Consider the following 26,962-nt stretch of genomic DNA (forward strand, 5'->3'; position numbering starts at 1 on the left):
TTGTACATCATACAAATACACACACATAGACACAAATATTGGATTTATGTTAATAATAATAATAATAATAATAATAATAATAATAATAATAATAATAATAATAATAATAATAATAATAATAATAATAATAATAATATGGCACTGACAAGGCCACTGCTGCAATGGGAGCACTTAAAACTCTATGATAATTTTTTGGCATATAAAACCTTTCTACTAAAACTAAAAATCGTTTTAAAATGCAGGACTTTAAATGCAATACTCTTACTTAAATTAAGTATTTGGATAATTGCACTGTTCACAATTTGATCTCTGTTAGAGCAGTTTGCTGTAAAAGTGTTCACCCCTTTTATTTTGGGTTCATATTTATCAACGAAATCTAAAAGAAAAGAAAAAACGAAACAGGATTCCCATTTAAAATATTTTATTGATAAACATACACTTGCTATAAAAGACGATGAACTCTATCCCTCTGAGTGACGACGACACGCGCCATGTGTCCGGTACAGAGGCAACAACACAGAGCAGAGACTCTGGGGGCGACAACACTTGTGATCGAGGCAAACGAGGAGAGATGTTCAGGACCCGGTGAACTGATATAATATCTGGGAAGCAGCAAAATAACTATGTCATTGGTTTAGCTCATGGGAAAGAGAGAGGGAGAGAACAGGAGGTGATTCGGAGTGGCTGATCCATGTAACGTTTTTTTTTGCTGGTATGGAACTGTGCTTCAAGTCAAATTACATATTGCATACATATACATGCACACACACACACTGATAACACACACACGTAATGCCAAGACCCGGAGGTCCGCATGAGTGTGCGATCCCCCTAAACACAAAGTACACCGGTCCTCGCATTCATCACATAAGGCACTGATTCAGGAAGCAGTCAGTCTATGAGAATAAACAACGGCTAAAACATATTAAAGGGGAAAATACTTAAAATCCAAAGAACAAGAATTATTATTACTGTATATGATGCATTGTCATTCCTGTAACATTAATCGTAAAGAACAAAACTTAGAAAATATCATGATGTACAACATACAAGAGGAGAGTCAAAGTTCAACTGTTGAGACGACAACAACCTACGTCAAACTCACACTTCGGAGCAATACTCACAATAACTTATACATGTTCTTCTTTCATGCAAAAACCGTAAAACACAAAAGCCAAGATGGATGTGTGATGAGTAAGGCATTAAAATGGTCAAGCTACTTCAGGTTATCCAACCCGAACACACGAGTCACATGATCGGTGCAGAAGCAGGGGACAGTAGCTCAGGAAACTGCGTTAAGAGACAGTAGCGTTTAGTTTGTAGTGACACATGTTCAGCTTACGACGAAAACAGATTCTTATTATAGTGTCTTGACTGTGCAAAGGCCTAAACACACTGATTTCTGATTTATTATGTCCATGCTACACCGAATAACTAGAAGTTGTATACATGTGAACAGTTAGAAGCACAGACTGTTCTGTGTGTGCGTGAGATGTTCTTTCATTTAGTGCACGTGTCCGTTCTGCTCTCAGAAAAACATCCATTAAGCTGTTTGTGCATAAAAAGGGATGATTCCAAAGTTCCAAAGAGATTCCAAGCTCGTTCCAGCGATGAGTTTCCTTTCTCCGTCCAATCACAGACTGCGAAGGAGACGGTGGGGTTCCAGTTTCACTGCAGCTCCTCATAGTGTAGTGGGCTGTCCTCTGCCTGCACATACACACACACACACACACACATGCACAAACACACATTTGTAATAAATCTGTTTTTGAGATATCGATTTGACCCAAACTAAAAATATGTCCTCTCGGTAATCAGACAGTGTCAAAAAGGTTTTGCATTGTTCTGAACTCTATTTGAAAAATATTCAAGGCTGCAAATCTCTACAAATAAGGATTTCAAGTCATGTTTTTTTAAGATATTTGAAAGAGCACATAGAAATAAATCTCATTCCCATTCCTCAGTCATTTTAATTTGAAAGTATAAAAACACACCAGAAAGTTACGCATGTCTTCCTGTAAACACGTTATAAAAATTTGTGTATAGACCATGTGCAATTTCAATGATAATAAAATCCAATGTCATGTTTTCTCACCACGAGTTGCCATGTAGCACTCGTAGCAGCTCAGCTGGCCGTTTCGAATCCTCACGTCAGTCCCTGCAGAGGCGTCGCCCAGCTGCCCATCACACACTCCACACTGAGGAGACACACACGTCATCATTTAAAAGAATTGTCTTAAACAAACCTTCGTATGGATAAATAGGGTCATATAAACACAGAAGATGAGGATTATCGAAAATTATATGAATCTTGTAAACGAAAACTTACTAATCATTTACACAGAGGGAAAATGGTGCTCCTATTTGAAATAGAATAAAGTATGAAGTTTCCTTATTAGTGTGAATGTGTGTATGAGATTAACACCATACCTTAAAACACTGTATGTGGAAAAACAGTCCCAGTGTATCGATGATCATGGCAGCTCCTTTTCCCAGAGGCTGAGAACAACCACAGCAAAGTCTCTTCCCACTTACACACCTACACACACACACAGTGTAAAAAATGAATTGAGATACGAGTTCAAATTCACATCATCAAAGTCAATTGCCCAAACATTTATTTGATTTGCGATTCCATATGTGTTCATGTGTTATTACCTGCTGGGGGAAGGTGGCTGTGGTGGTAATGATGATGAAGAGGAGGAAGCCTGCTGCTGTTTGCCTGTTACAACGTCATGTGATCCAGACCTGAGTTCAAACAACAAGAACCATGATGGAGACACTACTCACATATTCACAACATCTGTAACACGTTTCAGTAAATTCACCCAAGAGGAAGAGACGAAAGACGAAAGAATTATCATAAATACACAGAAGGCATCTTGTCATACCTTTTAACAGCCTGTGTCTGGTTTAGCTGGAGGTTGCGGTCTAAAGACGCCGTCTTCCACAGCTCCTGTTTCTTTGAGGGTTCACCATCACACACAGGATCTACAAACATGCATCACGAAATAAAAACTCCATCACAGAAACTCGGAGGAATACATGGAGCTGTGCAACAACAGTTTCTGTGTGAATCTCACCCTGGAAAAAATGCAGCTTTGACGCGTGCTGATCCTCGTTCCCCGCGGAGACTCTTTGGCCGTTCTGCTGCGGAGGAACATGGCCGTTCTCCGTCTCGTTGTTTGGTGGCGCTGATGGAGTCGTCTCTGTCTTGACGAGCTGCTGCTTCAACGAGCCGCTGGGATTGAGGGGCGTTACAGTCTCCTCCAGAATCCGTCTCTCCTGCGGGGAAGGTAAACACACAAAGAGGAAGATATAAGACACACAAAGCCATGAAGTACTGTACTTTACTTTAGCCGTGTCAGTCTGTGTTTTTGCACCTCCTCATTGTGTTTTCGCTCCTCCTCCTCCACCTCTATCTGGGCTTTTTCCCACTCCTTCTTCAGCTTCTCCTGTTCTTTGTGGTATTGCTCCTGCAGAGAAACGATCTACATGTTAAATATATGCACAAAAACACAACATACAACTAACTCATGTAGATGAACATACACCAACATCCAGAAGAGGCCGTGTCCTCTGTTTTGTAAACATTCACGGAGCCATGCACCTCCACACAATTCCACCAGTGTACCTGTAGGAGGCGCTCCTGCTCCTGTTGCCACATTTCCAGGCGATTACGCTCCTCATTGGGGTCCCAGACCCAGTGATTAACACGTTTAGCCAAGTTCAACATGGGGGTCTCAATCTACCCAGACCCGACAGACAAGGAAATACACACACATACACAAACACACAGACACACATACGCACACGCACACACACACGTACAGGAAATGTGTACGGACCGAAAGGAAAGAAAGAGAGGAAAGGTAAGAGGACAAGTCTGACTACAGTGACTACAGGAGACAAAGGGTCAGGACAGGGTCAAATTTAAGAATGAAGGAGTAACAGAAAAACAAACAAGCTGGAACAAGCCAGAGATACTCACAGTGACACTGCTCTCCTCCAGTCCCTCTGTGGAGAGACACACAAAGTAAAACATGAACGACTGAATAACAAGAAACGGTGCAGACATGTGCAGGGGAAAGTTCTGCTGCAAACAATACTTCTCTGAGATTTGAAAGTATAAGTTATAGTTGAAAAGAAAGGTTATCTGGGTGAAGCAGTTTTACCTGTGACGGTGGGAGAATATTCTTGCATGCTGCTGGCTGATGAAGCTGGCGGTTCCTTTTTTTCCTTCACCGGTGATGCAACCAAACCAGTAGTTCCATTGACCTGAAAGTGGAACATTAAACCAAATGAATGCCTGATAACTTCATGTTCGTCCTGTTTCTATTTGTGTATTTTCTAAAATATCAAATGTACCATTATCCTGCTTTTGGATGTTGTAGCCAGTTCGCAACACACTTTCAAAAACACAGCATTTTTCATTCTGTCCTGTGTTTTTTCTTCACCCTCCAGGCAGTTCATGTAAATGCAATATTAAAATCACCCTGAGGAGACTTGCTTTACATAGAACATCCATCACAGTGAACAACTGAAGTGTTTCAGTTCAGGCTCAGGTCTAATCAATGGTGTGTTGTAATTTCTACACACTTGAAGTTATTATTAAGTTACCAGATGCACTGCTGTGTTCTTTTGTATTTATTACCTCTGCCAAGGAGCTTGTGTTTTCGCCCCTGTCCATGGTTTGCTTGTTTTTTGGATTACACAAAAATGACTGAGCAAAATTGGGATGAGACAAGGGCCAAGAAAGAAGTCAGTAAAGTTTGGTACTGACCAAACGTGGTTGTGAGATAGATTTTTTTAGTTAGTTTAGTTTTTTTGCCATTTTTCAGATTTCCCTGAGAATAATTCATGGATCTTCATAAAAAATAATTAGGTATATTCAGGGGGCTGATGTGGGTCTAACTAGTGCTATTTTAGTTTACAGAAAATACAGATTACACCAAGATGCAACTGTGCAATTTCCATGTATGCTTGTGTTATTGTGTTACAGTACTTTTTATTGTCTTGTGCAATGTTTTTGTCTGAGAAATCCCTGATGCATTTATAATTTATTTAAAGTATAACAGCCATAAGGGCAAATTTCCCACCAGGGTAATTAAGAACATGTTATTGTCTCCTTACATTCACTTTGTCTTATCACTTAATGGAAATGTAGATGGAGCATTATTTTCAGATTAGTATTCAGCTGCTGAGGAGGAAATGTTTAATGAAGAAAGCAACTAAACTCACAATATCCCTTTAACAATGTCCATGTTCGTGCACGTTTTACCTGCAGGGTTTAAATTTCGTTTGCTCATGAACAGAAAAGAATCGACAGCTCTCGGGTGTCAGAGGTTTCAGGAAACACTTGAGTGCTCCAGGATGGAAATTTCATGAAAACAATTCCCACTCCCATGTGTATTTTCCAACAGACAGTAAACACACTGTGATGGATCAGCTCTCTTAAACTAGACTGAACCATATGCAGTTTGTGGGATAAAACACAAGAAGCACAGATGTTGTCCTTTAGCGTGTCCCCTGTTTTATTACCTGTCCATTACTTTGCTCTGGGTTGAGCGGCTCCACCAGCGTCTGCGTCAGCTCGGTGACGATCGTTGTTGTGATGATGCAGTTTCGGCCTCCAATCAGGGAGCTGATGGCCGAGCCTGAAGATGCGGTGGACTTCTCTGTCTGCGGAGGCGGAGGCGGTGGTGGTGGCTGTTCTGTTGTCTCCTGGTTTTTCACCAGCGTCTCCTCAGCGGGAAAATCTTTCTCTGTCTGTTTGGAGCTGACGTCTTCAATCTCCTGTGGCGAGTGCTGAGGGGAGGCGGGCGTGGCAGGAGTGGATAAATCCTCTGTCGCCTCTCCATTCACACGCACCAACACATCCATCTGATTGGGACAAAGACACAAAGGTCAGGACTGCAAGGGCAGTTCGATCATGGACACTTCACTGATCCACTTTTCTTACAAAGAGAGATCCACACAAACTCATAGATTCTCGATCATCATCAACATAAATGACGTCGTCAACAGTGCGCTCACAACAATGACAACAACAGCTTCAGCTCGGGTTCTGTGTCCCGAGTCAAGCAGCCGGTCTTTATTTGCTCCGGCTCAGTTAGTGCATTATAGTTTCAGAGAGAAAACTGCAACCAGCATCACCACAGGCCAAATGAACAGAAGGGATTATTGGTAAATAAAATGAAATAAAAACGTAAAAAAGCCAGCATGGTCTGAGGCAAGAGGAGCAATAAGGAGACAAAGATCTGGGAACTAATGTGCAAATATATAAGTCAACATAGTTATGAGCTGTACAGACCTTCCAACCAGAGACATAAAAATGGTATCTATGTCACTGGGAACAAGGTCAAGGGTAGGAGAAGAAATGTAGTATTAGATGATGCTGACTGGTAATGACTGACATGGTGTCCTCACCTTGACCGGTTTGTGTCCAGACGGCGTGCTCCTGGGCTGGCAGTAGGGCTTGGCAACCAGGAGGGGCAGAGGCCTGGAGGGAACAGATGGAGGGGAGGGGATTGTGTGGGCCGGCTGTTTGGTGTGAGGCTGCGCTTGAGTGATTCGAGGCGGCGTGTGCTTGGTCTGAGGCTTCGCATCTCCTGTAATCTGCTGTGTCTGATGTGCGGTGGGAGACTCTGTTGGTTTGGACTGAGGTTTGATCAGTTCTATCAACTGCGGTGGTTTATTTTCTGAATTTGTGACAGTGGTGGGGGGACTGGTGGGTGTCGGGGAACTGGTGGGGACAGACACTGACGTCTCTTGTTGAGGAGTTGTATCTTTCTCTATCTCTTCAGGTTTCATTTCCCTCTGTTCTGTCACAACAGCAGGTTCTGGTTTGCGCAGAGGTTCTGACGTTTCCGAGTCTTCAACAGCTGAGGAGGTTTTGTCCTCTTCGTCCACCCGACTGGCGTCTGATGTGGGTTTCGAGGTGGATCTGGGCAGTTTCAGGCTGTCCAGTGTTGCATCGCTGATGGTGAAGCGGAGAGCGTAGCGCTGTAAAACCACGGCTGCCTCCTCTGGAGTCGCTGCGTTCCTATAGGCCTCGCACAACTCCAACTCTCTGCGCTCCCTGGAAAGGAGGAGAAGGCACAGATACATTGAGAACTTTTCCTTTTGTTGTGTTTAAAGCATTTTAGGATTGAGATTTAAAAAGTATCATCATCTTACTTCTCCTCCAAGATCTGATTGTACGTCTTTATGCTTTTCCTCTTGTTGCCGTCACCTCCGTGCTCCTTCATGCTCTTCTCCATCCTCTTCCTCTCTTCCTCTTTCTTGATGAGCTCCTGTGACGTGCTGCGACGGCGAGTCTTCCAGCGAGCCAGGTCCTGTCACAGGTTAATAGCGACAAACAATTACAGGATACTGCTGTTATTTCCCCCTCCACTATTTAAATGGATGCAGCTATCTTGTCATAACTTTCTTACATTATGCCAGTGGTCCTCCTCCTCCTGAAAGCTGTACTGTTCCTGCATGCGCTCGTGTCGGGATTGGCTCAGCGGTGGTAAATATCCCACCTCCTCCTCGTTGAGCATGTCACCCAAACTCACACTCCTACACGGGAAAGAAACAGACACGATAATCTAAATCACTGCAGCACTTGACACAACATGATGTAAATTCAGATGATAATAATCCAGTCCAAATAAATAAAACACATTCAATGATTAAAAAAGAAAACAGCAGCAGAGGAAAAGAAAATCTGACATAGACACACAATCAAATGTGGTCAGGTGGTAATTAAAACCTTTATGAACACACAGCACAACGTACACGACTGATAACAGTCCACCAAACATAAAAACAACGTTATTGTTCTTTATGTTCTGTTCTGTAAGTGCAGAAAATATGTCAGTGATCCATAAACTCATCACAAAGCAATTAAACAAGCAACAAAGCAAATTAATAAACCATGACTGATCAATCTAACATAATTGTAGTTTAAATTAGGATATAATATTTTAAACAAACAAGCAAAATAAATTCATAACACAATTCAGTGGTGGAAAGGAACCGAGTACATTTACTGTATGTGTGCAGCATATATCTCACATACAGCCCGTTTGGACGATTTCATGAGTATACCGTGTGTATACATTTGTTTTATTACTACTTTCACATAAGATCTGAGTACGTCTTCCACCACTGAGATAATTAGATTCAAAATGCAACTGAAAAGCAAAATATGTTAGTATAAATCTGGAAGTAAGTAATAACCGCTGAGTTATTGTGTGTTATATAAAATATATTTTTGGAGTGTACTCTTTGAAATCGAGCGTGCACAGCGTGAGCATGTTGTCGTCATGCAGAGGCTCGCCCAGGTTCACGCTGAGAGACTTACTCTGTGTCCTCAGACATAAAAGCAACTCGCCGGCTCATCCTAAAACAATAACAGAATCAAAATGAATGAGGAGAGAGAGCACTTGTGAATATCAACTTCTTGTTCATTTCCATTTACAGATCGAGTAAATAAGTGAAATAAGACTGGGTTAGTGGAAATCTGGAAGTGAAGACATGTGCAAAAAGCTTGGACGGGCATCTCACATGATGGGAGGTAGATCATCGTCCTCCAGCCAGAGCGGCTTCTTTCGCGGTGGCTCATTCACATCCCTTTTTCTCTCTTCCACCCTTCTCTCTGTTTTTGTCTCCAACACGGCCTCCACTTTACAGATCAGTGCAGCAGCAGCAGCGGCAGGACTGGGTGGAGGGGTGAGTGATGGAGAAGAGAGGGGCTCAGTCAAACCTGTGACAGAGGTGTTGGGGACTCTCATGTCTCCCTCTTGCTTTCCAGCCTCCTCCTTCTCCTGCCGCTCCATCAGCATTGTACACTTGGGGCCGGTTGGGGGGGCAGGGGGTGGTGCCTGAGGTTCTGCTGCTACGATAATGCTGCGGCTAAAATCCAGTAACAAGGCCAAGATTACCAAGAGACACGGCTTGAAGGGTAAATCAAGAACGAATCACAGATGAAAGAAGAGTGCCGCTTTCTTCAACTTTTATGACAAATAAACATAGTGTGGAGTGTTTAGAATAAATAGGATCATCTTGCACTTCCCTCGACCTTATGGAGGAATAAAGCTCAATCATTTTCTTGTCTCTCTATAAACTTTATTCTTTTTGCTCTATACGGAAAACAGAAAATTGTTGAGCCAATTTAAAAAAACACTTCAATTGTTAACACAGACTAACAAATAAATTATGTTTATTCAAATTTAAGTTTCCAAGTTATCAATTAATTTGATAAAAGTTTATTTTACAAATCCACAATTTCCTCGGGCGTTTCCTGTAATGTAATCTGATATTAATTGGTACTAATTTTAGAGATGGTATTTAATTGTTTCCCTCTAATTGTTTTTGTTCATAGCAGCTCAACTGAACATTCAAAATGTGATTAAATATGTTCTTCGGTCAACTTTAAATATGTGGAGGGTAGAGACTCCAGTAATAAGTAAATAATAAGTAATAATAATTTCAAATAAATGTCCCTGTAATAAGAATCAATTCTCAAATTCTGTCCACAGAAGTTATCAGGTAATTATTATGTCACTACAGACCTGGTTAAGGTCATTTGTGGAGAGAAGTGCAGTTTTCTTTCCTATGTGATTCAGCAATGATTTACACTTAAAACACAAACAACAGTCGATCGCTCCAAACTCAACGACAAGTCCAAACTGAGCACAAGCTGAGCCGAGCCATGTGAGAAGCAGAGCTGTGACCGTGACGACAAATCAAATCCGTCAGTCCTTTGATACACAGATAATACAAATGAAACCACATCACACACATGCAGCTGCAGGCGCTCACACATGCTGGAACCAGAACAACTACACCATCAAGTCAGAATCAACCAAATCCTCCACAGGGACGTGTTAATGTCAGTAGCACAGACCACAAATCTCACAAACATGGTTAAACCTTTATCTCTCCCAGTTAAATATGTTTTTGTTAATTTCTGCAGTTAACCAACGCCGCAACCTCTTCATCACTCAGACGCAGTAAATACCTTTCACTAGTCATCTTCTCAGCGTGCTTGGGTCTGCTGTGTAGCGGCTTCATTGCCGACACAGGGCTGACGCTATATTTGACTGATCCAGGTACGGGCAGGAACTGGTTACGGAACTGATTAGTCCTGGGTGCAGTTGGCTTTTGGTAAGATCCCGTCCTCCGTGCCATCATGTCGTCCTTCTCCAGGTCGGGCAAGGGCTCGTTTTCATCATACTCATCCTCATCCTCATCCTCATCGTATTCCCGTTCGTTGTGAGGTGTCAATCGCACCGCCATCGCGTCAGGCTGTGGTTGAGGTGTTTCCATGTGAACTCTTGGTTGTTGTTGTTGTTGTTGTTGTTGTTGTTGTTGTTGTTGTTGTTGTTGCTCCACTCTGTGAGACAAACTCTTATGATTGAAATAACTAAACATCAAGTTGTTGAATCTCTTTGAGGATGCAAACCCACACCGAGCTTGTTAGTTCCCTCTGCACACTGTTAGACACAGTCCCACACAAATCTCAGCCCACCTGACGCCCAGTTTCTTGTTTCTCTCCATCTGCACTTCCTTCTTGTTACGCGGAGCAGCATCGGGAGTGTCCTCCCGCGGTGTGCAGCGCTTGGAGCTGGGCAGAGGCAGGAAGCGGTTGTAAGTCGCTGTGGCCGTGCTTTGTTTATGGAAAGCTCCTGCCCTCCTTGCCATCATGTCGTCTTTCTGAAGATCTGGGATCCTCTCCTGCTCCTCCTCATCCTCCTCCTCCTCCTCCTCCTGTGCTCTCCTTTCGTACTGAGCCAGACGAGCGTCCAGCTCAGCGGGAGTCGCGGCACACTCAGGGGTCCAGGGTGGGAGACCGGCAGAAGGAGGTGTGGTTTGACTGAGGTCGGCTCCATCAACCTGGCTGTGAGAGCATCACATAAACTTCTAATGCAGCAAGAGAGATGGATAATCTACGCTCACACTTGCAATCATAGCCTTCAAGTCAAAGCACGCTCATGCAGAAAAGCAAAATCGTCACTAAGTGTTCACAAAAACTGCACTTTCAGTGAGATGTGAAAACCCTGAATAACATCCAGTAAAGGAAAAAAAAGAATCATAAAACATGCAAAAATAATGCAAATAGTCTGTGATGAGATGTTGAGCCACATCAGACACTTTGACCATCAGAGTCTTGTGACAACCTCCATCCACAAAGTGCAGTGATTTCTCACCGCTGAATCACTTAAAAATACCCAAAAAACACGATAGAAGGGTTCAAAGATTCAGTGTGTTGTTTCTTACATACACAAGCAACGTGTGCGGTGAAAGGCAACATGCTCCTGAAACTAGTGTGGAAAAACAACATCAGAAAAAAATGCAAATGATAAAAATTCAAGATAGAAATATGAACAATTTTCATATGTCACAGTTTTAAAGTAAAGTTTGTGCACCAAAGCAAATCTAATAAACAGACTAAGATATTTTAGGAACATTTAAATATAAAAATTACAGAACTTCTCAATACTGTCCCTTTATTCCAGGATTTGTCACTTTATTTTAGAGCTGTTTAATGCCTCTCTATTTTTGAATTCATTGTATATATAATTTTAAATTTTTATTTCTTCAGCTAATTTCAATGTGTTTTCTGAATTTAAGTTTACTGTTTGTCATTTTTTTAACTCCTTAACAATGATGATATTGGCCTGTAAACCCCTGTGTTGGTCCAGATGTACAGTTTACAACAGCAAGGTACACATGCATTTGTCTGTGTGTGTGTGTGTGTGTGTGTGTGTGTGTGTGTGTGTGTGTGTGTGTGTGTGTGTGTGTGTGTGTGTGTGTGTGTGTGTGTGTGTGTGTGTGTGTGTATCTTTGTTTCTTATCAAAACTACAAGCAAATCAGTTGAGCGCGCAGAGGTTCATCGAAACTACCTAATTTACTCATTCAAATATGCTTGTTTTCTATGACATTTCTCAAAATGACGTTGGCAAGCATTTCAATTAAACCGATTAAAAAGCAATGCAGCAGAAAACAACCTCTTTTTTTCCTCAATGCAGTCCATAAAAGTGCACGTGAGCCGGGATTCAAGCCTCTACGACCTAAGTTGTCTCGTATTTGGCCTCGTCCATACCTGCGTTCCCGCTCTGAAAGCTGGGAGCCCAGGCCAATGGTAGGCATGGCTACAGTTGCCTTGGAAAGGAGTCGTCTTAGCAACTCCGTCTCCTCCCCTTCATTTGATGTGACTGTGTCTATTGGCTGCTCGATCTCAGTCACGCCCCCAAAGGTCACAACTTTGCTGTGACCTCGTCCAGCCTTTGCTGATCCGCTGAGAGGAGTCCCATAACTTTTCTCCAGACAAGCCTGACACACAGGTGCCGCGCTAGCCTCACTGCAGATGCAACAACCTCACAGATGAAGACACACACAAGTACGCACACACACACACACACACACACACACACACACACACACACACACACACACACACACACACACACACACAACAACAACAGCCAGGAAAAGAGCAGGGGGAGAAGAAATCATGAACAACAGGAGACAAAGGACGAGACTGTGAAGACAAAGGAAGGATGAGGTGGAAATGATGAATCAGGCAGGAAGTGTGGATGGACAGAAAAGGGGAATAACATTGGGATGTGAACTTAAATCACTTCATCAGACGTGCACGTTCACGTGTACTATCTACTCTAGGTGGCCACATTTTCCCGTTAACTGCTGCTGCTCCTCTGGGAACACAAAAAACTCTTTATCCTGTCTGATGACATCAGCACGGAGAGAAATACAAAGACGTAGCAGTGCCCACAGCCAACAGTCGCCTCTTTTCTTTCTCAGGCACACACACACACAGACACACACACACAGACACACACACACACAACACACACCGTCTCATACACACAAACCATTCCTTCTCTGTTTCAATGGCCGTCAAAGAAGACTGAAGAGGCCTGACGTCCACAATAATGAGGAGAATAAACAAGCAGATGAGGACATGGGGAGACGAGGAGAACAGGGAGACTCAGTCTGGGCACATGAAAAACACAACAGGTTACAAGAGATTCAAGAATGACGAGAGATGAAAGGGAATAAACAATTTCAGATTTTGTTTCTAACAATAAGAGACTGTAAGAGGAGCGAACTATAAAGTGACAGGTCCTAAAATCTGTCTCAAGTTAACTTTATTTATGTTGAAGTCTCCTCGTGAGCCTCTGCGACCTTGACGCCTTCCCCTGCCTCGGTCTGCAGAGACATTCAAGAAGCATAATTCAAATTGTTTCTGCAGGTTTCAAGAAGATAGATTGAAACGTGAAGACTTTTTTAAGACCATAATAAATGCAAATCAAGACCTATGTAAATTGTGAAAGAGATATTTAAAGTGGCCTCATAGAGAGTAACCCTGGAAATGCTTCGTAATCTCGTGAACTACAGGCAGAGACAGTAGATATTGGTCAGGCTCTAACAGACACACACACGCACACATACACACAACACACAACACTTGACATACAGCAGCATGTCAGCGCTTTGTACTGAGTGTGTGCTGAGTGTGTGTTGGGCACCTGGGTTCAGTCATCTTGAGTTTCTCCCACTTCTTCATGTCTGCCTGGCTCATAGAGGCAGAAACAAAGCTCATTGGTCCATCCCTCTGAGGGAGGGTCCGACTCTGAGCCCGCCTACGAGCCAGGTCGTCCTTCTGCTTGTTAGGCATCGCTTTAACCCTCCCCTCTTCCTCCTCATCCTCCTCTTCCTCGCGGCGAGGGGCAGAGTTTAGGAAGGGGTTGTCTTTGCGTGTAATGATGTCAGGAAGCGCTTCCTTCTCACTGTCCAATCACACAACGCCAGTACGGCGGCATCACACAGCACGAGTAACATGTCAAAGTGGAGCACACACATCAACCCACAAGTGGCCACAACACCCAAAGGAAAGAAAAGAACAGGAAATGGAAAAGAATATTTAGAAGTGAGTGAGAGGAAATGGAAGAAAAAAGGCAAATTCAAACAAAGGCACTCAGCCAACCTGATCTCTCTCTCCTGCAGTGTTTGCTGGGAGGCCCGTCGAATCCCCTCCCAGCGCTCCCGGTCTTTGTTGCTACATACTGCCGGGACAAACTGGTGCACCCTGGGAGCAACGGCGCCGCGATGAGCTCGTCTGGACGCCAGGTCATCTTTCCGAACATCTGGAACTTTCTGCGCCTCTGCCTCCTCCTCCGCATCCGAGGAGGAATCCCAGGCAGATTTCTGAGAGGTCAAAAAGTCGTTATCCCGGCGAAGGATGATGCTCGGGGATGGTGACCTCACTTCCTCTTCCTCCACCGTGGGAGCGCTGGAGTTGGGGATGGGACGACGTAGCATGGTCATTTCAGAGAGGATTCAAAATCGAGCCTTCCACACGGCGAGCAAAGGTAGTGACGTGCAAAAATTCAGACTCAGCGCGTGCCCACACAAAATGCTGATTAGTTTGCGGTAAAATGTGCATTGACACACCAACCCCACAGCACTCGCTCAATCAGAGAGCAGCTCCTGTCCACTGAAACCTCAAATCCACCTCTCCCATGGGCCTCTAATCTCTCTCATAACACCAATAATGAGCAAGCGGTTAGTTTCCAGTCGCTCCACAAATCAGTACATTACACATCACACAGAACTCATTAGGCAACCAGGCTCCTGAAACCAGACACAGCAGCAGTGTCGGATCAAACCACAGACTAATTCACCAACACAACTTCTTGTTAGTGAACATGATTGACATCGCTGAGCCACAACGGCAGCAGCAGATCCGGTGTCCGTGCTCTCTGACCTGCTGTAGCGAACAGCAGCCGGCAGAACTTTGATCCCCATCTTCTCCAACTTCTGCAGCCTCCTCTGCTCCAGCACCTCCTGCGCCACCTTCTCCTCTTCCTGTTTTAGTTTCTCCCCATTGCTCTCGACGGCCCAAGTGACGGTCTTGGCAGTTTTGAGGTGCAGTCCAGTTCTTTTGCTGGACTGCTCCGGAGTGGCTTGCAAGTGACTGGAGAACAGTGTGTGACGGCAGGGAAAGATTAGGTGAAGGGAAAGATAATGGAGGTTTGTGTGGTCTGGGTTTTCGGCTCAGTTTTACGTATCTACTTTTTCTTTTACTTAGATTTATCGATTCTATTCATGTGTCCATTCTTTACCTCCGCTGCTCTCCGTCCTCTGTGTGTGGTTTTCGCCGCGGAGCTGGGATGTAGGAGCTGGCATTGGTTCGGTTGGGAAGAAACTGGTTGAAAGGGATGGAGCTCCTTGACTCCCCGCTGGCAGTCCGCCTGGCCAACATGTCATCCTTCCGCACATCTGGCCTCCTGCCGGAGCCGTCGGCCTCTGAATCGCTGCCTCGCCCTGGGCAACAATGAGAGATGAATCATAAAGTAAAAAAAGAGCGAGTGCGGTTAGAACGTATGTCAGGACTTTGATTAACTGGTCATTGCATAATAACCTTTGTAAACACTAAACAGATGTCAAGACATGTGCTTCTATATCTTTTTCATCAAAAACATTTTCACCTCATTCCCAAATTGGATTTGTTCCCAAAATTCAGCAATTTCTTTGGTGAGGAAAATGTCAACACAACGGATAAAACAAAAACTGCAAAAATCAAAAGCACCATTATGCAAATGGTCAGAAAGACAGAGAACAATCTTTCCTTGTTGACCTAATCAAAGCATTCTTCAAACTACACTACAATTTGGAGCTTATTCCCTGTCCATCTTTCTTATTTGGTAATAAATAACATGACACTGTCTCTGTGAACTCCAGGAAATAATGGAATTAGTCCATTCCCGGGCCTGTAACACTGTTTTTCTTGTCACTCTGCTGCATTATACTGTCAACAAAAACGACACAAACAGGATGCATGTGTTACCCCCTTCAAACACACTCACACACACACACACACACACACACACACACACACACACACACACACACACACACACACACACACACACACACACACACACACACACACACACACACACACACACACACACACACACACACACACACACACACACACACACACACACACACACAGACTGACATATGACAGGCAGGATGTTGACCTCAGTCTGCGTTTCCCAGGTCCAAATCTGTGGTGATTGCTACTTAGACCAACAGCTGCTACATCTGGGGCACACACACACACACACACACACACACACACACACACACACACACACACACACACACACACACACACACACATTCAGCTGCTGTCCATAGCCAGCCTGACTCCCCATACCACACCAAGGTTAAATTTCAACATGTTAGAGAACAGTAGTCAGACTATTTATGGATAAGTGGCTTTGTATTTCTGCTTTTGGGAAAACATTTTGGGAACATTACACGTCTTTGCTGCCTGTGTGAGAGTTATATAAGGAGATCGAAACCACTCTCATGCTTGTGTGGGAGGGAGTTGGTGAGTTTGGCTTTGAATTCAGGGGGAAAAGTTTGCCTGGTATTTTCCAAAGGCCCAAAAACATTTATTTTTCCTATTTTAGAGACGTTTATCAGAACCAACCATCAGTGTTGCCTCGATTCACCACATCAGGGGAAGGACTGTGCTGGGAGCGGGAGCCAAAGGAGTCCAGACTGTCCAAAACAAAAGAGAACAGATCAGAACACATATCGCAGTTTCACAAAGTAGCTACTGTATCGACACATGGGACATTTCCATTGAACTGCTCATGGCGAATCTTAAAAACAAGAAGGGTGTGTGATGTGTGTGTGTGTGTGTGTGTGTGTGTGTGTGTGTGCGCTGACAGATGTCTCTCACCTGTCGAGGGAGTTGTCGCGGGTGTGTCGTGGTGGAGAGAGAGAATCGCTCCTCTCAGAGTCCCAGCAGTCGTAGCCGCTGTCTCTAACACTGCGCTTCTGTGGACTGTCGCCTCCTTCCTCAGTCTCCTACGAACACACACAGACACAACAAGAGGCCCCCGGCTCGCTTTACGTTGTTCCGCCATAATCGACCACCATAGAACACATATGCTCACAGTTTAAATAAAGCTGACACACGTTTAAAAACAAGACTGTTTTTTAGTATATAGCAGGAACATGTGGTCAATGTGTGAAATTGAGGATGTCGTTGAAAACCTATTCTGGAACCACACGACACCAATTATCACATTGATGACATGTCATTGTGTCGTATTTGCATCAATGCGTCATTTAGTTTAACCTTTATCTGTTTGCTTCTCTCCCAATGAAGCTCTTCTCATTTGCATGTTTTGACTGTTCACACATTGCCTAAGAGTTAACGCATGCAGCACATGTCTCTGTATTGAGTACCTGTGGTGTGATGTCTGCTGTATATTGTTCTTGAGTTATAAATGGATATATAGAACTTTTCCAGTCTTATTGACTTATTGATTGGTTCAGCATTGCCCAAAAATGCCAACTGGAGGTGCTGGGGATCGAACCACTGACCTTCTTGCTAGTGGGCGACCCGCTCTACCTTCTGAGCTTGTAAGTTCTACGTTTTTAATAAGCTTGTGATGGTAACATTATAATTTCTCTGCCTGAACCAGGAGTAGCTGTGGTGTTACAAAAACAAAAATGTGTTTTCTCCTCTCTCCTGCATCCAAACATAGACAGGAAATGGGCAAATCCTCCCCCGCACCTCCTCCATGCTCCTATCAGTCATTCTGTCTGCCTCCTACCTCCTCCTCCTCCCTTCACTCACCATCTTCATTTGGGAAAGAAGCCCTTCAAACTCCTTGAGGTTGAGAGTAGGCCCACTGTAGGAGGCACAGCCGCTGGCAGCCTTCCCCAGCCAGAACACTGTGTTCAGCACCTGCGGGACAGAGATTGTAGAGTAGGTGCATTATATAAATGCTACACCCACGAGAATTGAAGGTAATGTAAAAAAAAAAATAGCAAGAACTCACATTTTTTAGTTTGCGGTTGCAGTCGGAGTCCCTGGTGAGAGAAACGTGTGTTACTGCTGTGTGATACTACATTAAAACAGACATGTACAGCAACAGAACCCACAAAAACACTCCGCTATTTACTTGAGGTTCGCTCGCATGGACGTGTCCTGCAAGTCCCCGGGGTCAAACAGCTGGGAGCCCCTCAGGCCCAGCTCCTCACAGCCCCGCAGGAAGACTGACAGGTTGTCCTAGAGGAAACCGCAGGGGACAACAGACGGAGTCAGAGTTTATCACGTTGACGAACACTGAGCTTTACTCGGCTGAATGTGACACTGTGCCGGGTGTCCTCTTACCAGGCCGGCGATGGGGGTGAGCAGTCTGTTGATCTTCTTGACCAGCCCTGGTCTGATTGCACTCAGCAGCCTGTGTGGGTGGAGGAGGGGAGAGGCAGAGATTTAGTCCCGGGGGGAGTTTACGTATGTTGTTGCTACTTCAGACATCAAAAAGGGAAATGGAGTGATGTCACAGGCTTACTCGCATAACAGGATGCCGTTCTCCAGCGCGCTGCGGAAGACCTTGTCTCCAAAGCTCTTCCCTGTAACAGCCTTTGGAAGGGGGACAGGAAGAGACAGGTGTTAAAGAGGATCCTGGGCTGCAGCTAACAATTATTTAGAATATTGGTCAGCATCTTTAGTTTGACCATTCATTAAGTCAATAAAATATCAGAAATCATTGGAAATATCTGAAATTCTCACATTTATCAAAGGAAAATGTCATTCCTTTGATAAATGTGATTCATTTTCTGCAGGCTGAGTAATTGCAACTGCATCTAAATTCCTCAATCAGATTGAGTGTAGCCATCCATCCATTATCTATACTGCTTATCCTGTCAGGACCGCAGGGGGGTGGGGGCTTGAGTCAGTTCCAGCTGACATTGGGCGAGAGGCAGGGTACATCCTCAGCAGGTCACCAACATAAAATGAGACAGACGACCGTTCATGCTCTCATGGACAACTAAATTTCGAGTTTCCAATTAACCTAACCCGAATCTGCATGTCTTTGGACTGTGGGAGTACCAATGGGGGAGAACATACACAACTCAAAATGTCATTTAAAAGTAATGACATTCACGATAGAGGGGATGGTCGAGGGAAAGAGAGACAGCGTATTGATATTGATCCAACTGGAAATTCTTGCATTAATAAAACTGAACATAACTAACCCGTTAACTTTCCCTGAAGTCTAGAATTTACTGTGGAAATGTTTCAGGCAAAAACTAAAAGCAATTTACTCTCTGACCGTGTTCCTCATCTTATTTGAGTCGTGAAAAAGATTAAAACAAAGTATTAATAAACATGAAGTTTCCCAGCTTCTCTGTTTTATTAAGGTTGTAAATTAAATATCTTTGCTGTGTTAGAAGAAGTGAACAAGCACATTAAACTTGGAACTTGGAACGCTCATGGAACTTTTGATGTCACTTGTTTTTTCATCATTAGTTATGAATATTAGTTGCAGCTCTAATATGATCCCAGTCATTTCTGTAGACTAATATTTTACCCTTCAGTCCTGTGATTGTGTCTCACTGTGTTCCTGACAGAGGAACCTGCTGTTTCATGGTTCACCCTTCCCCCAACATTCAGCTTCAGTAGAAACCAAATCAGTGTGATGCCAGGCCACTGACACAGCTCCGTGTCCTCATTCCGTTTTCCCTAAATGCGCCCACATGCAGGTCCCTGATTTAGAAGCATCCAGTCACCGCCTGAAAAAGCTGCAGTGATAACCTCAATCCTCGCACTTGGACTCTGGTTTGTCGTCTGTCCTGTGCAGGCAGGAGCGTCAGGAAGCTAACACTGACACACTATAGTACCACAACAGCGGCCCTCTCACACTCACTGCTTTCTGAAACTGTTGTGTAACCAGCAGCCGAAGATGAACGGGGTTAGAAGAGAGGTTTGACTGATGCTAACGCTGACATCTAATCCAGATTAGCACAGATTACAGTTAGCGCCGAAACTGTTAACTGCAGGCGCACAGTCTGTCTCCATCTCTACTGCCCCCTCGGTTACACGCTTCTACAAACACACACACTTCAAACTCAGCCGGTGATATATTTCATGACTAAAGGATCACAAACAGTTAATAATCTGAAGGTTTTAATACATTTAAATCATTTAACTTTGAAAAATGTTTGAGTCCTCTTTCTTCATCTATTTCTGTTCGCTCGAAATTATTGAGGATTTATATCTTAACTTTGTACCATATGTGTTAGAGGAAAATACACACACACATACACACACAGTGCATCTGCAGCTATGAAAATAGTCTATTGTTTTTCGTTATATAAATGATGACCAGATGTTTCCCATTGGCATCCCCTTCTTCTTCATGTCTTTCATCATTCTACTATCTAACACACACACACACACACACGCTGGCACTGGTCGTGTTTATTAAGGTTCGACTCCAGGCCTCTGAAACATTTACACCATGGTCATACATTATTTACTCAGCAAGGAGAGCATGTGCTGTACTGAGGAGGAGCAGGACTACTGTGTTTTTGTTTTGTGTAAGTAGCGTGCGTGGAGGAGGTCGGACAATCAGTGGGTGGAGGTGGCTGACTAGTGGTTTTGTGTTAAATGCTGAAACTGAAATGCAGCAATTAAGACCGTGACCGGTGTGAGTATAAACCTGCAATAAACCAAGGAGCAGGGACTGTCGAGCCATAAGTGTCCATTAAAAAATAAAAGAGGGACAGAGTGTGTGCATGTCTGTAAAATGAGCATTCATGTCTGCCGCAAAGAGTCCAGCCAAAGACCCAGGGGGCATTTCAGCACCCGCGATGGTAATTCGACCCTCTCTCACTCCCTCGTGGAGGACTGCTCTGCTTAGTGTGGATGAATGGCAGCAGCAGCTACAATTTAAACCCTGAGGAGGGAGCGTGTGTGGGTTGGGGGGGCGGAGGAGAAGCAGAAGTAGGCCAAAGTGCCCTTTGCTCTTATTTTTTAACAACTGCAAAAAGATGGAAAGAATGAGAGGCTTGGAAATCAGAGAGAGTGCAGAGGAAAAGACAGAGATGGAGTATATTGGTAACGCTGGTGTTATTTCTGGTACTAAGCACATAATGCACCGAAAGGACAAAAGCCAGGATTTTGCAGTCTCGGACAAAAGTGATGAGGAGTGTGTTTGGGTGCATCGTACTGCAAATTACTGAAATTGTTGTTTATCCTGGGAAAGTCAGCTCTACACTTTGTGCTCCTCATGTATTTCCAGTTCTTTTGGGTCACAGAGCAAAGCATCTGTTTGGTCAAAGTTTGAGAAACCCAGGGAACCATTTTGAAGAAATTGTGAAATAGATTTTCTGCACATTTTATCGATTTAACTCAAAGTTTTTTATCGAGAAAATAATCTACAGATGAATCGGAGGCTAGAGCTTGAACCATGCTGGACCATTCTTCCAGCAATGCCGGTCCTGAATTGAAATGCATTATCCTGCAGTAAGAGATGGAGATAAGGAGAGGAGCACTTTGAGACTCTGATGCCACTGAGAGAGTTTGCTGTTTTTTAATTTGTGGTGTTGCCCGATGCATCAACCCTCGTTTTAAAGTTATAATGTGCTGTAGGGGTTTTCCACACTAATACCACGTGGAGCTCTACGAGGAGGAAAAGACAACAAAGAGAAAGAAAACAGAACAAGTGAGAGAGAAAGACAGGGGGATGAAGTCATAATCCAGATGCATTGTAGATTTTAGGATGAGTTTAATCTGGATCAGAGTAATTAACCAGAGTAAATCGACATCAGCCCAAACCAGAACCCCTCAGCTGCCGATAGTTGATATCTGTCCAATACAAGGAACAGATGCATTTTCAGCATATTTGCTGTATTTCTTATTTTCCAAATGTAATGTTATGTTCTCTGCATAATCGCTACATGATATTTAAGTATTTTCACATTAGTTAAATACTTTACGATAGAATGTTATTGTCATACATTTACACCAACACTACAAATACAAATGTAGTAACAGCACTTTGTTTGTAATCTTAGGGACTTTAAGCAAGCAGTATTCTTAACTAGGATTCAAACTATGAATGTTAGAGTAAATCAAATCTGTTCATCCAACCATTATCTATTCCACTTATCCTTTGAGGGTCGTGGGGGAGGGCTGAAGCCGGTCCCAGCTGAACATAGGGCGAGAGGTGAGGTAAATCCTGCAGCTAATTCTAACTGTGACTCTTCTGACTTTACAAAAACTTCAGATGTCACTGAGGCATGAAAGACATGTTGGCAAACAGCGAGTCTGTGTCAACATTATTTCACATTCTTTCATGAAGCTTTCGATGCGCAGAAGGTCCACGAATCCAAGCTCTCACACACTTTCTCTCACGTGCAGACACAGCTGGCCGTCTGAGACCACTGGAGTTAATCTGCCCAGGACAGCTGGGACATCTGGCGAACACGCACACAAACACACACAGACACACACTCAAGCTCAGTCGCACAGGTTATTTATTCCATGTGTGTCCGACCCTAACCCTTGCTAGGTTCTGTATGTCGGGGACAGCAGAGGTTAACTGCCACTCAAGTTTACTGTGTTTTTCTTCTGACCCTGACAACTTTAACCGACTCAGTGTCACATCCAACAGGTCGAAAGCACCTTGGACGGAGAGCATCAGCTCGGACTGAGACGCTCTAATCCAGTTTCATCTATATGCAGACAGAAAGCTCTCGTCTGTGCCAGCCTCATTTCCTGCACGGGTCATGTGGTGATGATATATAGCCTACTTCTCTACTGCCCCCCCCACCCAGCGACAGTGACACCCGAGAGCCTGCCAATGTTATGTTCCCATGGTGACCGATGTCACCCAACTGGGGTGTGTCCGAGGAGTGTGTGAGCAGCAGAATGCATAGCTGATCGCCACGAGTGTGTGTGTGTGAATACGCTTTGCATACCCTTACACACACACTGCAAATGTTGCATGGAGCATGGGGTGGCACGGTTAACCCTGAATCATGCCCACCTGTGAGCACGTATAAATACACCACTAGAAATAGAGTCAGCCTGACCAGTACTGAAAATAACCGGAGCATTAGGAAGGAAGACGACAAAGCACGAGGAACACAGAGAAGAGACGCCGCAGGAGGAGAGATTAAGACTTAGAGGAGAGCATTAACCTGCTCCACTGTGTGTGCTCACTACTTATGTAAACACTCTACCAATTCATATATATGGTATACTGAAATATATTCACACAAATTTTAAAATGCAATATCCATTGCACGCAATAACAAACAGATAACCAATCTTCTTTTTTTAAGTGTTTTTTTAGTCTCGTATTTATTGGTTGTGTCTTTTGTCAGATTTCTTTTATATATTTGCACTGTTCCCTTATTTTGTTGTACTGCTTTCTCTTGTACAATGACAGGAAAGGCTTTCTATTCTATTCTATTCTGTTCTATTCTGTTGAGGTCAACTGTGATACTTTGCTTCTGAAAAATTACATTCAAAGACTATTGCAAGTTACCTTCAAAACATTTAGAGTCAGCCTATTTGTTCAATAATAAGATATTACGGCTTCAACAATAACAATAAATTGATTATTCAAGTTGTCGGTTATCGGTTTTGATAATTCATTATGTGACATACAATGTGTGACAAACGCTGTACAATAAAAACAATACAAACTCGATAAGGCTCACACACATTCTAACTAAACAAATTTTACTCTCGATCCCTGCTGCCTGCAAACTTTGGAGAGGATCACTGCTACAGTTTAGTGAAGTTACATAACTTTTAGAGCTTGTCAGTGTTTTGCAATTTAATTTAACTAAAGCGCTTTGTAATACTAAGTTATTCTTTTATCTCTACTATACCGTCATATCGTGGATCCAATTTTTTTTTTCACTTACTTTGCCAGATGGGGTGTTATGCAACATTTTCAGGAGGACTGTCGGGCCTTGGCAGAGGTATGTCCTCTATTGACTGTCATTCTAGTTTCATAAGTCTTCTGCTTCATGTAGCTTGGGAGGATAATGGTGGATTTGGTTTTACTTACACTTGATAATGTTAGTATGCTATGTTATGTTATTGTGCACAAGACAGAAACATCAAAATACATTTAGGGGTCCACAGCACTAGTGGTCCCAGAGCACTTTCTCTATCATACATCACTATACGCTGTCAGTACAGCCGTCAGGGGCAATGAGGGGTTCAGTATCTTGCTTAAGGACACATGCGGGAAGGGGAAGACAGAGATCGAACAGCCAAACCTCTAGTGGACGACGCGCTCTACCTCCTGAGCCACAACCGCCCCCGAATACACAACCCAGCTTTGTTTCTGCTCAGGTTAAACGTCCAAGTGGCTTGATACATGCATCTGTTGTGGTGATTTGTAAAAAAAAAAAGATATCTATCCTCTTATGTAATGCCAGTGATAAACTGGTTTAGGCATCTGAATTCCCTGCGATGTACTTCCAAAACCTTAACTTGCCCAGTCTGATATCGTAGTTGGCAGGTAGTTGAGGCAAACTGGGCCATGATGGAGGAGAAACTGGAGGAGAAACTAGGTCACACTAACGCAGCTCCACGGGCAGATCGTGATTCACCACTCAGGCTCAAACACAGAGGCGTTTTTAGCCCCATGATGGTGGAGGGGCCCGATGCAGAGGACCACCGTAATCTCATCCCATCCACTGTTGCTACAGTAACCTACAACATCCCAACCCCGGTTTCATAACCATGGCAACCGGAATCCCCTCGCGCCCGAACACGAAGGGGGGCGTTCCCTGCGTGGATACGACACAACCCGAACATAAACGATGACTTGGGTCGTGTTTGTGTTAAAAGTCCCTCTCGGGGTTAGTCATGGTGGAAGAGTGGAAACTTTCCCTGTAACACGCAGCCCCCCCCCTGAACAGGTGAGGGCTGCCCCGGTGGAGCTGTGCACGGGGGTGTGAAGTGTATTTATACCCCCGGCCGGGTGTGAGTGTGAGGCGGTGTGACCTGCTCCGTCGTCCCGTCCCCCGCTGTGTGGCCGGACCAGGCCTCGCTAACTTCACTCACCTCGATCCATTTCTGCGCCTCCTGACACGCGGGCTCCGGTTCGGGAATGTTCGGCTCCTCCGGCTCGTCCCGCGTCGCAGGGCTCGGGACGTCTGCTGCTGCTGCTGCTGCTTCTTCTTCAGCTGCTTCTTCTTCTTCTTCTTCAGCTGCTGCTGCTGCTGCGGCGGGGGTCGCCATCTCTGAGCAGGACGGTGGTGGAAGCTTCCCTCGGATGTTTGGTGGCGGTGGTGTTGTTGGTGGTGGTGTTGGTGGTGGTCCCCCTCCCCGGGCTGTGACGGTCCGTTATCCTCCTCCTCCGCTTTCTACTCGTCCTCCGCGAGTCCCGCCGCTCCGACGCCGAGATGGGGGGGGGGGCAAACTGCAGCCGCGACCCCGACGCTGCAACACGAACCGGCCGCTAAATATAACCCGAGTTGCTGCGCGTCCGCCGCCGAACTGCGTGAGTCTGACGCGTGAGTCTGCGGGTCCTCACGCACACAGCCAACCGCCGCGCGTTTCAGGAGAGACGAGAACGCGCAGGCAGGAATCTAGTGGGGGAGGTCGAGAGAGAGAGAGAGAGAGAGAGAGAGTAGTGAATGAGAGAGCGAGAGACAGAGACTGATTGAGAGAGAGAGGGGGGGGCAGAGAGAGAGAGAGAAAGAAAGAGAGAGAGTTAGTGAATGAGAGAGAGAGAGAGAGAGAGATAGTTTACTTGAGCCACGTAAAGTCTACTGGTTTTAAAAATAGTAATCAATAAACAAGAGAAAGTACAGCTTCTAGATAGACAGACAGACAGATAGACAGACAGACAGACAGACAGACAGACAGACAGATAGATAGATAGAAAAGTGCTACATAAATAATGTTTATTATATATACTAGGATAGACAGACAGATCGACTACTGGTTGTCTTCATGTCTTTTTAAGGAGGAGTCTGTGTCGAAATGTGAGGAGCTTATCTGTTGCAAAGTTGCTTTTGTATAAAATTTCTCAGATTTTTACGTGTCAATTATTTAATTGAGACAGGAAAAGTTGTTTTTATCCAACATCGGAGTGATGTAAGGTTCAAACCGATTATTTTCGTCATGAATATGTCGGGCAGCAACAAATTATCCATCCAACCATTCCTTCTCCTCCTCCTTAGCAATATTTTCCAGCGCCTTCCCTGTGGGATCCTGAGGCCTAACCAGGCTGAGAATTCAAATCTCTCCAGCATGTTCTGGGTCTACCCTGGGGCCTCCTGCCAGTTGGATGTGCCCTGAAAACCCTCAAATGGAAGGCACCTGAGAGGCGTCCTAATCACAAGTGACTCCGCTTCAAGCTCCCTGCGGATTGTGGCCAATGTCTCAACCCCTTATTAATTGCATCTCAAGGGAACTGGTCAGTTTCTGGATGCTTTGGGAAATTCTGGAACTGCCCAACAACACATTTGTTTGCCTCCGGGCCCCCCCCCCCCACACAAAGGTTAACTCAGCCATGTTTGATTGTGCACTAATCTGTCAGGGTTACTGCACAGTCAAATGGGTAATTAATCTTGATAGAAATTACGATTCGACTTCTCATAGTGTTGAAATAATAAGCACAACACTGGAAGACAACACAAGGACCAGAGGAGGAATCAGAGGAAGAGATGGATGTGGATCTATTGTTGCTTCGGTGTCACGATAACGATGCAGAACCAGATCCATCAGCTCTAGATGCAGCATGTGAGAAAACCGAGGCTGGTAATAGAAAAGCTTCAATAGAGGCACCGAGCCAATTACAACTTTATTCTCGTAATATTACAATTTATGAGAATAAAACATTTAGTTTTCTTTAATGTGGTCCTAGTACTCTGTCGTACTTCATTATCCAGAAAATGTTGTCTAAAATCTGTTTTAACGCTTTCTTTAATACTGTTTTATTTAATGAAACTACCATTATCTACCCTAATGAAGTTGTCAGGTACAGTTTATACTTTGAATGAAATAATTGTGGCTTTACATTAAGTTCCACAGCTTAACTTTGCCTCGTGCCCTCGAGCAGGAAATAGTTTGGCTGTTTCTCAGGACAA

The 26,962-nt window shown here is 44.1% G+C and overlaps 1 protein-coding gene and 1 long non-coding RNA gene across 3 annotated transcripts; one reads left to right on the forward strand and one right to left on the reverse strand.

Moving 5' to 3' along the window:
* Positions 1–404: 404 nt before the first annotated feature.
* LOC118125574 (LIM and calponin homology domains-containing protein 1) lies at positions 405–25,347 on the reverse strand. 2 transcript variants are annotated; one of them, XM_035184293.2, is made up of 31 exons: positions 24,930–25,347; positions 18,403–18,473; positions 18,222–18,291; positions 18,010–18,116; positions 17,887–17,917; positions 17,682–17,792; positions 16,776–16,903; positions 16,521–16,591; positions 15,139–15,340; positions 14,781–14,990; positions 14,001–14,306; positions 13,543–13,803; positions 12,096–12,353; positions 10,520–10,888; positions 10,010–10,384; positions 8,554–8,901; positions 8,351–8,389; positions 7,437–7,563; positions 7,180–7,337; positions 6,430–7,081; positions 5,542–5,883; positions 4,176–4,278; positions 3,992–4,017; positions 3,635–3,748; positions 3,384–3,476; positions 3,084–3,285; positions 2,892–2,991; positions 2,659–2,748; positions 2,431–2,539; positions 2,096–2,198; positions 405–1,707 (listed from the first exon to the last, which is right to left on the reverse strand). In XM_035184293.2, exons 1-31 carry the CDS (start codon positions 25,104–25,106, stop codon positions 1,682–1,684), a joined length of 5,379 nt encoding a protein of 1,792 aa, XP_035040184.2. In that variant the 5' UTR covers positions 25,107–25,347; the 3' UTR covers positions 405–1,681. The 2 variants fall into 2 exon arrangements, with proteins under 2 accessions (XP_035040184.2, XP_035040194.2); XM_035184303.2 differs by lacking the exon at positions 3,635–3,748.
* Positions 25,230–26,732, forward strand: LOC118125611. Its single transcript, XR_004698869.2, has 2 exons — positions 25,230–25,368; positions 26,054–26,732. It is a non-coding gene; the product is annotated as an uncharacterized LOC118125611 (long non-coding RNA).
* Positions 26,733–26,962: the final 230 nt, after the last annotated feature.

This window comes from Hippoglossus stenolepis, chromosome 2, assembly GCF_022539355.2.
Source record: "Hippoglossus stenolepis isolate QCI-W04-F060 chromosome 2, HSTE1.2, whole genome shotgun sequence".
NCBI lineage: Eukaryota > Metazoa > Chordata > Actinopteri > Pleuronectiformes > Pleuronectidae > Hippoglossus > Hippoglossus stenolepis.

Bases quoted from the DNA above. Each gene is read 5' to 3' on its own strand.
- LOC118125574 (XM_035184293.2), bottom strand. From the start codon at position 25,106: ATGGCGACCCCCGCCGCAGCAGCAGCAGCAGCTGAAGAAGAAGAAGAA. The intron at 8,902-10,009 runs GTATTTACTGCG...ACTGGATTTTAG, and splicing joins GAGAAGATGACTAGTGAAAG to CCGCAGCATTATCGTAGCAG. The intron at 2,992-3,083 runs GTGAGATTCACA...GCATGTTTGTAG, and splicing joins AAAGCTGCATTTTTTCCAGG to ATCCTGTGTGTGATGGTGAA.